Here is a 13443-nt window from a genome sequence, read left to right as displayed (position 1 = left end):
AGACATGATTGCACATTAATTGAACACGAAATACAGAAATATCTCATTTACATAAGTATTCACACCCCTGAGTCAATACTTTGTAGAAGCATCTTTGGCAGCGATTACAGCTGTGAGTCTTTCTGCGTCTCTAAGTCTCTAAGAGCTTTCCACAGCTGGATTGTGCAACATTTGCCCGTTGTTCTTTTCAGAATTCTTCAAGCTCTGTCCAATTGGGTTGTTGATCATTCCTAGACAGCCATTTTCAGGCCTTGCCATCGGTTTTCCCCGGCCTTTGTGGTTGAATCTGTGTTTGAAACTCACTGCTCAACTGAGGGACCTTACAGGTAATTGTATGTGTGGGGTACAGAGATGAGGGTATCATTGAAAAATCATTTTAAAGACTATTATTTCACAGAGTAAGCCCATGCAACTTAATATGTGACTTGTGAAGCAAATGTTTACTCCTGAAATGATTGAGGCTTGCCATAACAAACTGGCGGAATACTTATTGATTCAATATATTTAATATTTTCATGTCTTACTAACTGGTACAAATTTCGAAAAAAATAATTAGACTTTGAAATGATGGGGTACTGTATGTAGGCCAGTGACCAAAAATCGAAATTGAATACATTTTATATTCAGACTGTAACACAATTGTTTTGGAGTCAAGAAATTTGAATAATTTCTGAAGGTACTCCCTGTACATAGCCATGTTATTGCCCGGTACTCCCTGTATATAGCCATGTTATTACCTGGTACTCCCTGTACATAGCCATGTTGTTACCTGGTACTCCCTGTATATAGCCATGTTATTACCTGGTACTCCCTGTACATAGCCATGTTATTACCTGGTACTCCCTGTACATAGACATGTTGTTACCTGGTACTCCCTGTATATAGCCATGTTATTACCTGATACTCCATGTATATAGCCATGTTATTACCTGGTACTCCCTGGATATAGCCATGTTATTACCTAGTACTCCATGTATATAGCCATGTTATTGCCCGGTACTCCCTGTATATAGCCATGTTATTACCTGGTACTCCCTGTATATAGCCATGTTATTACCTGGTACTCCCTGGATATAGCCATGTTATTACCTGGTACTCCCTGGATATAGCCATGTTATTACCTGGTACTCCCTGGATATAGCCATGTTATTACCTGGTACTCCATGTATATAGCCATGTTATTACCTGGTACTCCCTGGATATAGCCATGTTATTACCTGGTACTCCCTGGATATAGCCATGTTATTACCTGGTACTCCATGTATATAGCCATGTTATTACCCGGTACTCCCTGTATATAGCCATGTTATTACCTGGTACTCCATGTATATAGCCATGTTATTACCTGGTACTCCGTGGATATAGCCATGTTATTGCCCGGTACTCCCTGTACCAGACAATATTGCACCATGTTCTTTTTACTCTTTATTGTTATTAGTAATTCACTGACTCAACCACTATTATAGGGGCTGAGTCACTGGCTTACTGGTGCTCTTCCATGCCGTCTCTAGGAGGGGTGCATCACTTGAGTGGGTTGAGTCACTGACGTGATCTTCCTGTCCGGGTTGGTGTCCCCCCTTGGGTTGTGCCTTGGCGGAGATCTTTGTGGGCTATACTCGGCCTTGTCTCAGGATGGTAAGTTGGTGGTTGAAGATATCCCTCTAGTGGTGTGGGGGCTGTGCATTGGCAAAGTGGGTGGGGTTATATCCTGCCTGTTTGGCCTTGTCTGCGGGTATCGTCAGACGGGGCCACAGTGTTTCCTGACCCCTCATGTCTCAGCCTCCAGTATTTATGCTGCAGTAGTTTATGTGTTGGGGGCTAGGGTCAGTCTGTTATATCTGGAGTATTTCTCCTGTCTTATCCGGTGTCTTGTGTGAATTTAAGTATGCTCTTTCTAATTCTGTCTCTCTTTCTCTTTTTCTCTCTTTCTTTCTCTCTTTCTCTCTTTCTTTTTTTCTCTCTCTCTTTCTTTCTCTCTTTCTTTCTTTCTTTCTATCTTTCTCTCTCTATCTCTCTTGGAGGCCCTGAGCCCTAGGACCATAACTCAGGACTACCTGGCCTGATGACTCCTTGCTGGCCCCAGTACGTACACCTGGCCGTTCTGCTGCTTCAGTTTCAACTGTTCTGCCTGCGGCTATGGAACCCTGACCTGTTCACCGGTTGTGCTACTTGTCCCAGACCTGCTGTTTTCAACTCTCTAGAGACAGGAGGAGCGGTAGAGATACTCTGAATGATCGGCTATGAAAAGCCAACTGACATTTACTCCTGAGGTGCTGACCTGTTGCATCCTCGACAACCACTGTGATTATTATTATTTGATCCTGCTGGTCATCTATGAACATTTGAACATCTTGGCCATGTTCTGTTATAATCTCCACCCGGCACAGCCAGAAGAGGACTGGCCACCCCTCATAGCCTGGTTCCTCTCTAGGTTTCTTCCTAGGTTCCGGCCTTTCTAGGGAGGTGTTCCTAGCCACCGTGCTTCTACACCTGCATTGATTGCTGTTTGGGGTTTTAGGCTGGGTTTCTGTACAGCACTTTGTGACATCAGCTGATGTAAGAAGGGCTTTATAAATACATTTGATTGATTGATATTTATTCCTTGTGTCACTATTTCTATGTTTATTTTCTCTTTCTCTTGATTCTGCATTGTTGGAAAAGGACTCGTAAGTAAGCATTTCACTGTTAGTCTACACCTGTTGTTTACGAAGCATGTGATGAAAGCATTGATCCGGGGTGAAGTTTGCCCTCGGTATAGATCTATGATCAGCTTCCCCTCCTCCAATCCTTACCTTAACCATTAGTGGGTGAGCAAAGCTGACCCAAGATCAGCGTCTAGGGGCAACTTCACCCTACTCCACATGACAGTGGTCTCACCGTGTGACCTTGAAGATCCTGAGCAAGCGGACACAGCGGAACACGGAGATGCCCAGAGGAGACATGATGGCCAGCTCCACCAGGATGGTCTCGGTGATGCCTCCACACACCACGAAGCAGTCAAATCGGTTGAACAGGGACACAAAGTAGGCCTGCAGGCCCAGACTGTACATCTTGGTCATCATCTCACACGTAAACATGCCCAGCAGAACCTTGTTTGCCACGTCTGGAAACACGCAGGGCAGAGGGAGGTGTCAGTCAATATAACACATGAACAGTATTACAAATTTCAGAGATACTATAGTTAGGGACAGGAGTTTTTCCTTACCACCTGACCTGACAGTGGTAGCCAGTGTGCAGTGTAGTGTACTAACCCTGTACTTGTGTAACCCAGTCAGGCTGGTTGTAGTGTACTAACCCTGTACGTGTGTAACCCAGTCACGCTGGTTGTAGAGTACTAACTCTGTACGTGTGTAACCCAGTCAGGCTGGTTGTAGTGTACTAACCCTGTACGTGTGTAACCCAGTCACGCTGGTTGTAGTGTACTAACCCTGTACGTGTGTAACCCAGTCAGGCTGGTTGTAGTGTACTAACCCTGTACGTGTGTAACCCAGTCAGGCTGGTTTTAGTGTACTAACCCTGTATGTGTGTAGCCCAGTCAGGCATGTTGTAGTGTACTAACCCTGTACTTGTGTAACCCAGTCAGGCTGGTTGTAGTGTACTAACCCTGTACTTGTGTGAGCCAGTCAGGCTGGTTGTAGTGCTCGGAGGAGATGGTGAGCGTGTTGAGAAACACCAGGATGATCACCAGCCAATAGAAAGGCACCGATTTCACCGCCACCCGGCACTTTCTGCGGCAGAACCTGTTCCAGCGACGCCAGCGCCGACTGTGAGACAGGAAGTGATGTCAGCAAAAGGAGACGAGTAGGGGCAGCCCGGGGAGGTTTTCATTGAAGAAAGGGGGGGAGGTCGATGGTTAGAGGGGGGTTAGGACATACTGTATAGAAAGTTGGGGTTTAGGCAGGAACTGTATTCAAATAAAATCTGAAGAAAACTTAGGAAAGAGCAGTCAATTAACTTTGGGAGAGGGAGAGAACCGCATCGCATGCAGTATACATCACAAAGTGTAAAAACGCTGCATAAGGCTCCTCCAGTTCCTCCCGATGCCCAAGATTACATGCTGACTTGTTTAAAGGGTAGGTGGAGTTGATTTATTACCTGCTGACTCATTAAAGCAGACTCCAGAGATCAGAACAGCACATACAGCAGAGAAACCAAAGCGAGCTTCCACGTATATACGGAAATAACAGACGTCACGACTTCATGCAGAGAAATGTACGTTTCACTGAACAGACCGCTGCATGCATCGAGCAAGGACACATGCGAGGCGAGGCGGTTTTCACTGACCTGAACTTTGACTTTGAAATTTTTTGACTGGAAAAACAATTGAGACGTTTATATTAACATCAGTTCAGCTTGCTGACTGCAGGATATTCATGGATTTAGTACGAAGCCACATGTTCTATGTACCATCTTTATGACTGAACAGGAGTGGTCTTAGAATGAATCAAACAGAGGTGTATTATTGAAGCTTGTTTTATACCAGCGGTTGTCCAGACAGGATAGAGGACAGACGCAGATGAACAGACCACACACACACGGGTTCACACGACAATTCACTCAGGTGACAGAGGTTGTGTTTCCGTAAAGAATGTGCTCGTTTCTATGGTATCCAAGGTTACGTTCTAAAGGTACAGTACTGCATTAGTGGTTTGGGGGGGGGGGGGGGGGTTCTCACCAAAAAGGTCCGCAGCACGGTGTCTTCACCTCATCCTCGGCCACGTTCTCTGTGTTCACCGACTCCGTCTCACTGGCTGGTATACTCACTGTGGCAGCAAACAGAGTGCCAGAGTGAATCATACGCACAGAGTGAATCATACGCACACACACACAACCTCACATGACACACCGTACATGTCTCACACACACACACACACACACACACACACACACACACACACACACACACACACACACACCAAACAGTACGCAGTCGCACCCTAGGTACCACAGCTGTGGTGTGTCAAACACATCCCCGAGAAAATAAAACTCCTTCGTCAACAAATTCCTCAACAAAAGAAAGAACGATCAGATTACTCCAGGCCTTTCTAAGAAATCCCTGTTTGTTTTTTTAAAAACAATGACACAAATTCAGTTTCAAAGGACGATACGTCCCAAAACCAAATCCATGAGCATCAGAATGACAATAGACCGTCTCTAAAGTAGGTAGAAAAACAAGAAAGAAAGAAAAATCTGAATATCTTTTAATTAACTAACTAACTTATCTAAAATAGTTACTGGTATGGTCATCGTAATCATCACTATGACTTATTGTGCGGCGTTAGAGACGTGCGGACAGAAGGAATTCAGCAGTATTGACTTTGTTATTATGTTTGTCAATTAGCCGTGGCAAAATGCATAGATTTGTAGGAAATTAGCTTTAAAACTGCAAAAATGTCTCTCAGTTACAAGGAGAAATGTGTAGATTTGCAGGAAATACTGCAAAAAATACAAACGTTTCTCTTCACCGGACCGTGCCTGTTGCCACGCCCCCTTGCCACACCCACCGCCTAAGCCCATTTCTGATCCAGCGCTACAAATTTCATGTGAGAGCACAGCCTGTTTGTGCGAGGGTACGCATGCACCGCTGCTTAGTTTGTGTGAAAGCGTTCTCTTTGACTTTTGAGTGCTCCGGCAGCTCTCTCTCTCTCTCTCTCTCTCTCTCTCTCTCTCTCTCTCTCTCTCTCTCTCTCTCTCTCTCTCTCTCTCTCTCTCTCTCTCTCTCTCTCTCTCTCTCTCTCTCTCTCTCTCTCTCTCTCTCTCTCTCTCTCTCTCTCTCTCTCTCTCTCTCTCTCTCTCTCTCTCTCTCTCTCTCTCTCTCTCTCTCTCATAATCTGAATGCTGTTGGATGTAGTGATCTGGGTTTAATCCCGTTTGCCAATTCACACGGAGTGTTCACACGGAGTGTCAGAAGCAGCAGGAGAGGCTCTATCAAACACTCGGTGCAAAAAAGTTATTTCCGTTTTTTTAAATTTGTAATAAATTAGCACACATTTCTAAAAACCTGTTTTCGCTTTGTCGTTATGGGGTATTGTGTGTAGATTGATGAGGGGGAAAAAAATGTAATTTAATCCATTTTAGAATAAGGGTGTAACGGAACGAAATGTGGGAAAAGGGGAAGGGGTCTGAATACTTTCCGAAGGCACTGTATACAAAAGGAAAAGCTCGATCAAAAAGACAGGGATTCTCAAACAGAAGGGTCAATCACAATAGCAAAGCACAAGCAGGGGGATGAGGCTGCACACATTACTATATACACAAACACACCAGCTTTCACACACAATTGCAAGCTCACCCACACACACACACATTTACTTTTTCAATGTGGAAGGGAAAACCAGGGGATTTACCATGAGTGTCGGAGGACTGGCTGAACCACCCAAACCTGCTTCCTTTCTTCTTCTCTGTGAGGTCAGCCAGAGTCACCCCTTCATGTGTAAAGCATGCAAGCCCATGCATTCAGACAGCAGCGCGCCACACGGCACAGCAGAGAAACATGGGGGCGAGAATAGGCCTCTATCAAGACGAGATAGAGCAGCACAGTGACAGTTCACCACAACAACAGTAACAACAACAACAACATCAAAGGTAACAACAACAACAGTAACAACAAAAGCATCAACAACAGCAACAGTACAGCTGGCAACAGCGACACTGACTGACAACACCAGCACCACTGACACTGACACCAGTAGGATGGACTGTAGTAGACACTGAAGAGGAGCAGAAGAGGAAGACGGGCAGCTGTTAGTCACATGGCAGGAAGCTAGTTTCTGCAGGCCGGGGGAGGGGGGGTACAGTACAGTACAATACAATACAGATCAGTAGCACTACAGTCTATAGTATACGAACATGCTGAAATGCAAATGAACAGCATTTCACATGTACATGTTAGCATACAGTCTCTCGTGGTATGGCCCCGGACCCGGTGACAGCCACAGAAAAGCCAGCATGATACCTTTCACATGATTGGCATCGCCAAGGGGATCCATGTTATTATAACCCCTGACCTTCAGTCCAGTGCCAAGCATTCCCAGCACTAGAAGGCAAGCTTCTAAGACTTACTGAAGTTCCTACTACTACCATACCTCCTATCACATTACTATCCAGGCGGTGTTTCTGTTGACGGTGTGTGGATGGAGGCAGTGGTGCTAATTCTGATGGTAAACGCTAGAATGATCAGATTTTACTACGCCTTATTTTCCCGTACGTGAACATATTTGAATATACTTGGCTGTATTTTTTTTTTGATGATCATTTACTATACATTACTTTACTGAACTTGGTTTAAAGGTTCAAAGACGAAATCCGGTCATTGACTCCAGACTAATTTGGGGTCGAAAAGGAGAAACGGCCAAGTAAAACAACAGTGTATTTGGAAGCTTGGCAAAGACGTTTGACTAAAATCTCCCTGGTTGGTAAACAGGAGCGGAACTGGGACCGTGTACTGAAGATTTGCGGTGTGGAGAGAGAGTACAGGAGAGCTGCAGCTCTAAAGCTACACAGTGAAAGAGGTGTGGTTCAACTCTAAAGATAAACAGCGAAAGAGGTGTGGTTCAACTCTAAAGATACACAGCGAAGGAGGTGTGGTTCAACTCTAAAGATACACAGTGAAAGAGGTGTGGTTCAACTCTAAAGATACACAGTGAAAGAGGTGTGGTTCAACTCTAAAGATACACAGTGAAAGAGGTGTGGTTCAACTCTAAAGATACACAGTGAAAGAGGTGTGGTTCAACTCTAAAGACACACAGTGAAAGAGGTGTGGTTCAACTCTAAAGATACACAGCGAAGGAGGTGTGGTTCAACTCTAAAGATACACAGTGAAAGAGGTGTGGTTCAACTCTAAAGATAAACAGTGAAAGAGGTGTGGTTCAACTCTAAAGATACACAGTGAAAGAGGTGTGGTTCAACTCTAAAGACACACAGTGAAAGAGGTGTGGTTCAACTCTAAAGATACACAGCGAAGGAGGTGTGGTTCAACTCTAAAGATACACAGTGAAAGAGGTGTGGTTCAACTCTAAAGATACACAGTGAAAGAGGTGTGGTTCAACTCTAAAGATACACAGCGAAGGAGGTGTGGTTCAACTCTAAAGATACACAGTGAAAGAGGTGTGGTTCAACTCTAAAGATACACAGCGAAGGAGGTGTGGTTCAACTCTAAAGATACACAGCGAAAGAGGTGTGGTTCAACTCTAAAGATACACAGTGAAAGAGGTGTGGTTCAACTCTAAAGATACACAGTGAAAGAGGTGTGGTTCAACTCTAAAGATACACAGCGAAGGAGGTGTGGTTCAACTCTAAAGATACACAGTGAAAGAGGTGTGGTTCAACTCTAAAGATACACAGTGAAAGAGGTGTGGTTCAACTCTAAAGATACACAGTGAAAGAGGTGTGGTTCAACTCTAAAGATACACAGTGAAAGAGGTGTGGTTCAACTCTAAAGATACACAGCGAAGGAGGTGTGGTTCAACTCTAAAGATACACAGCGAAGGAGGTGTGGTTCAACTCTAAAGATACACAGCGAAGGAGGTGTGGTTCAACTCTAAAGATACACAGTGAAAGAGGTGTGGTTCAACTCTAAAGACACACAGTGAAAGAGGTGTGGTTCAACTCTAAAGATACACAGTGAAAGAGGTGTGGTTCAACTCTAAAGATACACAGTGAAAGAGGTGTGGTTCAACTCTAAAGATACACAGTGAAAGAGGTGTGGTTCAACTCTAAAGCTTGGCACGTTTTAGGGGAAAGGGGGGGGTGAGCGATGTAGTAGTGTAGTGCTGCTCACTGGTTGATAGGGAGGGGTGGAGAGAGATACTGAAGATAGCTGTATGAATGGGTAGTAGCAGTTTCGCTGTGTCTGCTCTGCATCATCTGCTGCTTATATAAAGAGGATTTTGGATTGCGGTCTTTTATCTGCTAGAGTAATGTGATGTATCCCTGTTCTCCCTCCTCAGCCTAACTCAACTGGTACACAGAGAGCTCTGCACCCATCGCTAAGGTGTGAACTGAGGAAGGCTATGATAATAGAGCATGCAAGTGTGTGTGCGCGAGTGTTCGAGCGAGTGTGAGTGTGCAATATTTTAGTGTGTGTGTGTGTGTGGATTTAACAGTAACCCTGAACACAGAATTACAGTATGTGGTCAATTAGGGCGACTGGACTGGGAAATAACAGATATTCACACTGGAAACCTTCAGTAGCTCCTCAACATGACGCTGCTCATACTGTGGACTCTCTCAGTCTTCTGTTGTACACAGGTACACTCACTGGCAGCTCTCGCACCATGTGTGTTTTAGGCTAGTGTGCGTGTGTCAAATCCAATACATTTTTAGTCGTCTCGTGCACATATTCGTGTGCGCATTCGCGAGTGCACACGTTCATGCGCGTTTTAGGGAAGCGCATGTGCGCAGGTCCGCGCGCGTGCGTCGTAGGGTGCTTACGGTTGCGTTTGCCCTCCTCGTAGCCCTCCTCGTCCTCGTTCTCTGGATCGATGTCCTCGGCCTGAGTGATCCAGTCCAGGTAGCCCTTGAGGTCCTCATCCAGCTGTTGCTTCTCTCTCAGTTTCTGAAAGTCTCCACGAGCCTTGGCCTTCTCTCTCTCCTTGGAGAACTCTCTGCGGGCACACACAGAGAACACACACGCAGAACACACACGCAGAACACACACGCAGTTACACACACGGTAGAGTACGCATGCGCACAAAATCACACACAAAACACACACTCGGACTCAATAGCGGTTCATTTCACACAATGCCTCACCTAACACAATTTGTATACAGACTGTTGTACAGTTAGTTCTAGGGGTGAACATTTAAATGTTTTTTTTATTTTTTTAATGGGATAGTTTACCATTTAAAACCAGCCCAAATATTTTTTACTCCCTTGTTATACCAAAAAAAGAGAAATGTATTACAAGTAATGAGTAATGGGGTATACTGGTTTTTGTGACCTGCGTCTTTTAACCAATGTATGTTCAAATAAGTAATTTAGATCCAATAATAAAAACAGATGAACAGTTCTACGACTCAACATCAAGAATCAACAATGTGCCTCTGCCTTGACACAAAATGCTGAGTGATCCGGCTTTTTACAATTACAGTTCAGGGCTCTACGCTGATATTTTTTACAAGGAGTAGGCTACATGATGTGTCTCTAAGTAGAAATGTAGAAGCACACAAATACATCTAGGATTACAATGACTAAAAGTTTGTGAATAAACGTTTTTGGGAATGATCCATGCCAGGGCCGACCCTCCCATTAGGCAAGATTAGGCGGCTGCCTGTGGCGGCACTTGAATTTGGGGCGGCATTTTGACAATTGTGTGGTCGCACCAGGCCTAGCCACACCTCCAAACAATGCCGGGGAAGACCCTACTATCTTGGACCCAGACTCAGATTCGTTGCTCCCCATCCCCGATGACAGTGGTGGTGCTGCTGCTAAATTCGGCTCCCAGACGAAAAACATAAGATCCCGGTGAATGGCCAAAATATATACGAATGGATCTTTACAGGATATGTTAGTGCAGGCTGGGCCACATCAGGATAAGGAGGGGCTAAGAGATGAGGAAAGATGAGGGGCTAAGAGATGAGGAGAGATGAGGGGCTAAGAGATGAGGAGAGATGAGGGGCTAAGAGATGAGGAAAGATGAGGGGCTAAGAGATGAGGAGAGATGAGGGGCTAAGAGATGAGGAAAGATGAGGGGCTAAGAGATGAGGAGAGATGAGGGGCTAAGAGATGAGGAAAGACGAGGGGCTAAGAGATGAGGAGAGATGAGGGGCTAAGAGATGAGGAGAGATGAGGGGCTAAGAGATGAGGAAAGTTGAGGAGCTAAGAGATGAGGAGAGATGAGGGGCTAAGAGATGAGGAGAGATGAGGGGCTAAGAGATGAGGAAAGATGAGGGGCTAAGAGATGAGGAAAGATGAGGGGCTAAGAGATGAGGAGAGATGAGGGGCTAAGAGATGAGGAGAGATGAGGGGCTAAGAGATGAGGAGAGATGAGGGGCTAAGAGATGAGGAGAGATGAGGGGCTAAGAGATGAGAAGAGATGAGGGGCTAAGAGATGTGGAGAGATGAGGGGCTAAGAGATGAGGAGAGATGAGGGGCTAAGAGATGAGGAGAGATGAGGGGCTAAGCGATGAGGAGAGATGAGGGGCTAAGAGATGAGGAAAGATGGGGGGCTAAGAAAGTAGCCCACTACAAAGGGAGGATGGCGAACGGGGAGAGAGTGGAGAGACCATGGCTTGTGTCACACCCTGACCTTAGAGCTTTTTATGTCTCTATTTTGGTTTGGTCAGGGTGTGATTTGGGTGGGCATTCTATGTTCATTTTTCAATGTTTTGTATTTCTTTGTTTTGGCCGGGTATGGTTCTCAATCAGGGACAGCTGTCTAACCATACTTAGGTAGCCTTTTCCCACCTGTGTATTGTGGGTTGTTTTCTGTTTTGTGTCTGCACCTGACAGAACTGTTTCGTTTCGTTCCATTTTGTTATTTTTCTCAGTGTTCAGTTTAAATAAATTATCATGGACACGCACCACGCTGCACTTTGGTCCACTCCGTCTTCATGCAACGACGAGCGTTACAGCTGGTCCATTCCAAGCAAAACAATGCAGCCGTCTGTTTTTTTTCTGCAAACTTTTTTCACACGAGCGCAAATCTGCGCTGGTCAGGGATGGAACCAGGGACTGGAAGAATCTGTGCCACCCTCTTCAGCTCGCATGAGAAGTCGCATGACCACCTAGATAGTTTGCAGAGGTGGAAGGTGCGGGATATCAGGTTGGTGGCCAAGCAAACTATTGATGCCCAAGCCCCAAACGGGCTATTGACGGAGAGACTCTCCACTGGCAGCAGGTGCTGCAGAAGCTCATAGCCCTGATAAGTGTAACGGCCACCAAAGAACATTGCGTTACGCGGGACCACCGACAGGCTGAACGAGCCAAATAATGGGAAACTTCTGAAGTTTGTGGAAATGCTGGGTATCTTTGATGGAATCATGAAGGAGAGTGTAAGGAGAATACAGTCCAAAGAAACACATGTGCACTACCTCGGGTAAAATAATCCAGAATGAAATCATTGACATGCTGGCACAATATATCCAGCCGACAGTGTGTAATGCGCACCAGACAAGAGCAAAACAGAGCAGATGACCACGGTGGTGCGGTTTCTTTCAACAGGGGATGATGGGGCAGTGCGCACAAGTGAGCACTTCCTGGAGTTTAGTGGACTGCTTTACGCAAGGGGGGGTGGGAGTTGCTCATCTCAAAACGACAGAAACATGACGTCGCCATCACGGACGTGAGAGGTTCAGGGATATGACAACGGGGCGAATATGCGAGGGAGGCACAGCAGCATTCAAAAGAGAGCGCAGGATGTCAATCCGAGGGCCTTGTTTTGTGCCATGCAGCGCACACTTGCTGAACCTGGTTCTCTCTGATGCAGCATCGTGTTGTTTGGAGGCGGCTGAGATTTTTAACACCATCCAAGAGATTTATACATTTTTTATCTGGATCTACGCACCGCTGGGACGTGCTGAAAGAGCAGGTAAAAGATGGACTCACAGTGAGACCTCTCAGCACCACGAGATGGGAGAGCCGGGTGGAGGCAGTGAAACCTGTGCGTTACCAACTCGGGGAGATTTAGGATGCCCTGTTGTCGATCGCCACCGACACCAAGCTCACAGACAGCTGTGGTGCTAAAACAAGTTTGGAGGCAATCAGCATTGCAAAAAGATGAACAATTTTGGCTTCATGTGCCAGTGGTCATTTGGTATGACATCTTGTTCGAAGTCAACATCACCAGTAAGAGTTTGCTGGCAGTGAGTTTTAACCTTTCACTAGTAGTGGCTTAACTGAACTCAACCAGGGCTGGTGCATTAGCAAGCGCAAAATAGTTGGGTATTGAGCCCTGTTTCACAGTGCAGCCCACGGTCCGTCCCAGGAAGAAAAGGTATATGTTTCGCTACGAGGGTGAGGACGAGCCCGTGACTGACCCTCAGCAGAAATTCAAAGTACATTTCTTTAATCAGATTCTTGATTCTGCTATCCAGTCCATCAACGAGCACTTTACGCAGCTTTGAAGAGCACAGCAGTGTTTTCAGCATCCGGTACAACATTCCCACCATCTAGGACATGGACACTGCAGCGCTTACCAGGGACTGCAACACTGGAGAGGACCCTTACGCACAGGGATTCCAGAGACATCGAAGCAAATTATCTGTGTAATGAGCTCAAAGTCAGTGGACAGTGAGGCAAAATCACTCAATGTACATATCCAGACACCAAATGGCCTTTTTGTATCCCAATGCCTTTGTTGTCCTGAGAGTTCTTCTCACAGTCCCCGTGTCAGTGGCAAGTGGAGTGCACATTCTCCAAGCTCAGACGCATCAAAAACTACCTGCGCTCTACTATGAATCAAGAGAGACACTCAATGGACTCGCCGCCATATCAATTGAG

The 13443-nt window shown here is 45.7% G+C and overlaps 1 protein-coding gene across 1 annotated transcript in view; it reads right to left on the bottom strand.

Moving 5' to 3' along the window:
- The window catches only part of cacna1da (calcium voltage-gated channel subunit alpha1 Da), a 124822-nt gene that overhangs the window by 53021 nt on the left and 58358 nt on the right, over window positions 1-13443 (bottom strand). The window contains exons 9-14 of the mRNA XM_090205269.1: window positions 9433-9605; window positions 6348-6425; window positions 4676-4763; window positions 4285-4311; window positions 3604-3764; window positions 2878-3103 (exon numbers count right to left, since the gene is read on the bottom strand). Coding sequence (XP_090061395.1) covers window positions 2878-3103; window positions 3604-3764; window positions 4285-4311; window positions 4676-4763; window positions 6348-6425; window positions 9433-9605 — 753 coding nt within the window. The remainder of the gene's footprint in view (window positions 1-2877; window positions 3104-3603; window positions 3765-4284; window positions 4312-4675; window positions 4764-6347; window positions 6426-9432; window positions 9606-13443) is intronic.

The sequence above is a fragment of the Oncorhynchus mykiss genome, chromosome 17 (genome assembly GCF_057628025.1).
Source record: "Oncorhynchus mykiss isolate SJ-2025 chromosome 17, ASM5762802v1, whole genome shotgun sequence".
Classification (NCBI taxonomy): Eukaryota; Metazoa; Chordata; class Actinopteri; order Salmoniformes; family Salmonidae; genus Oncorhynchus; species Oncorhynchus mykiss.
This window is presented reverse-complemented; position numbering and strand designations above follow the sequence as displayed.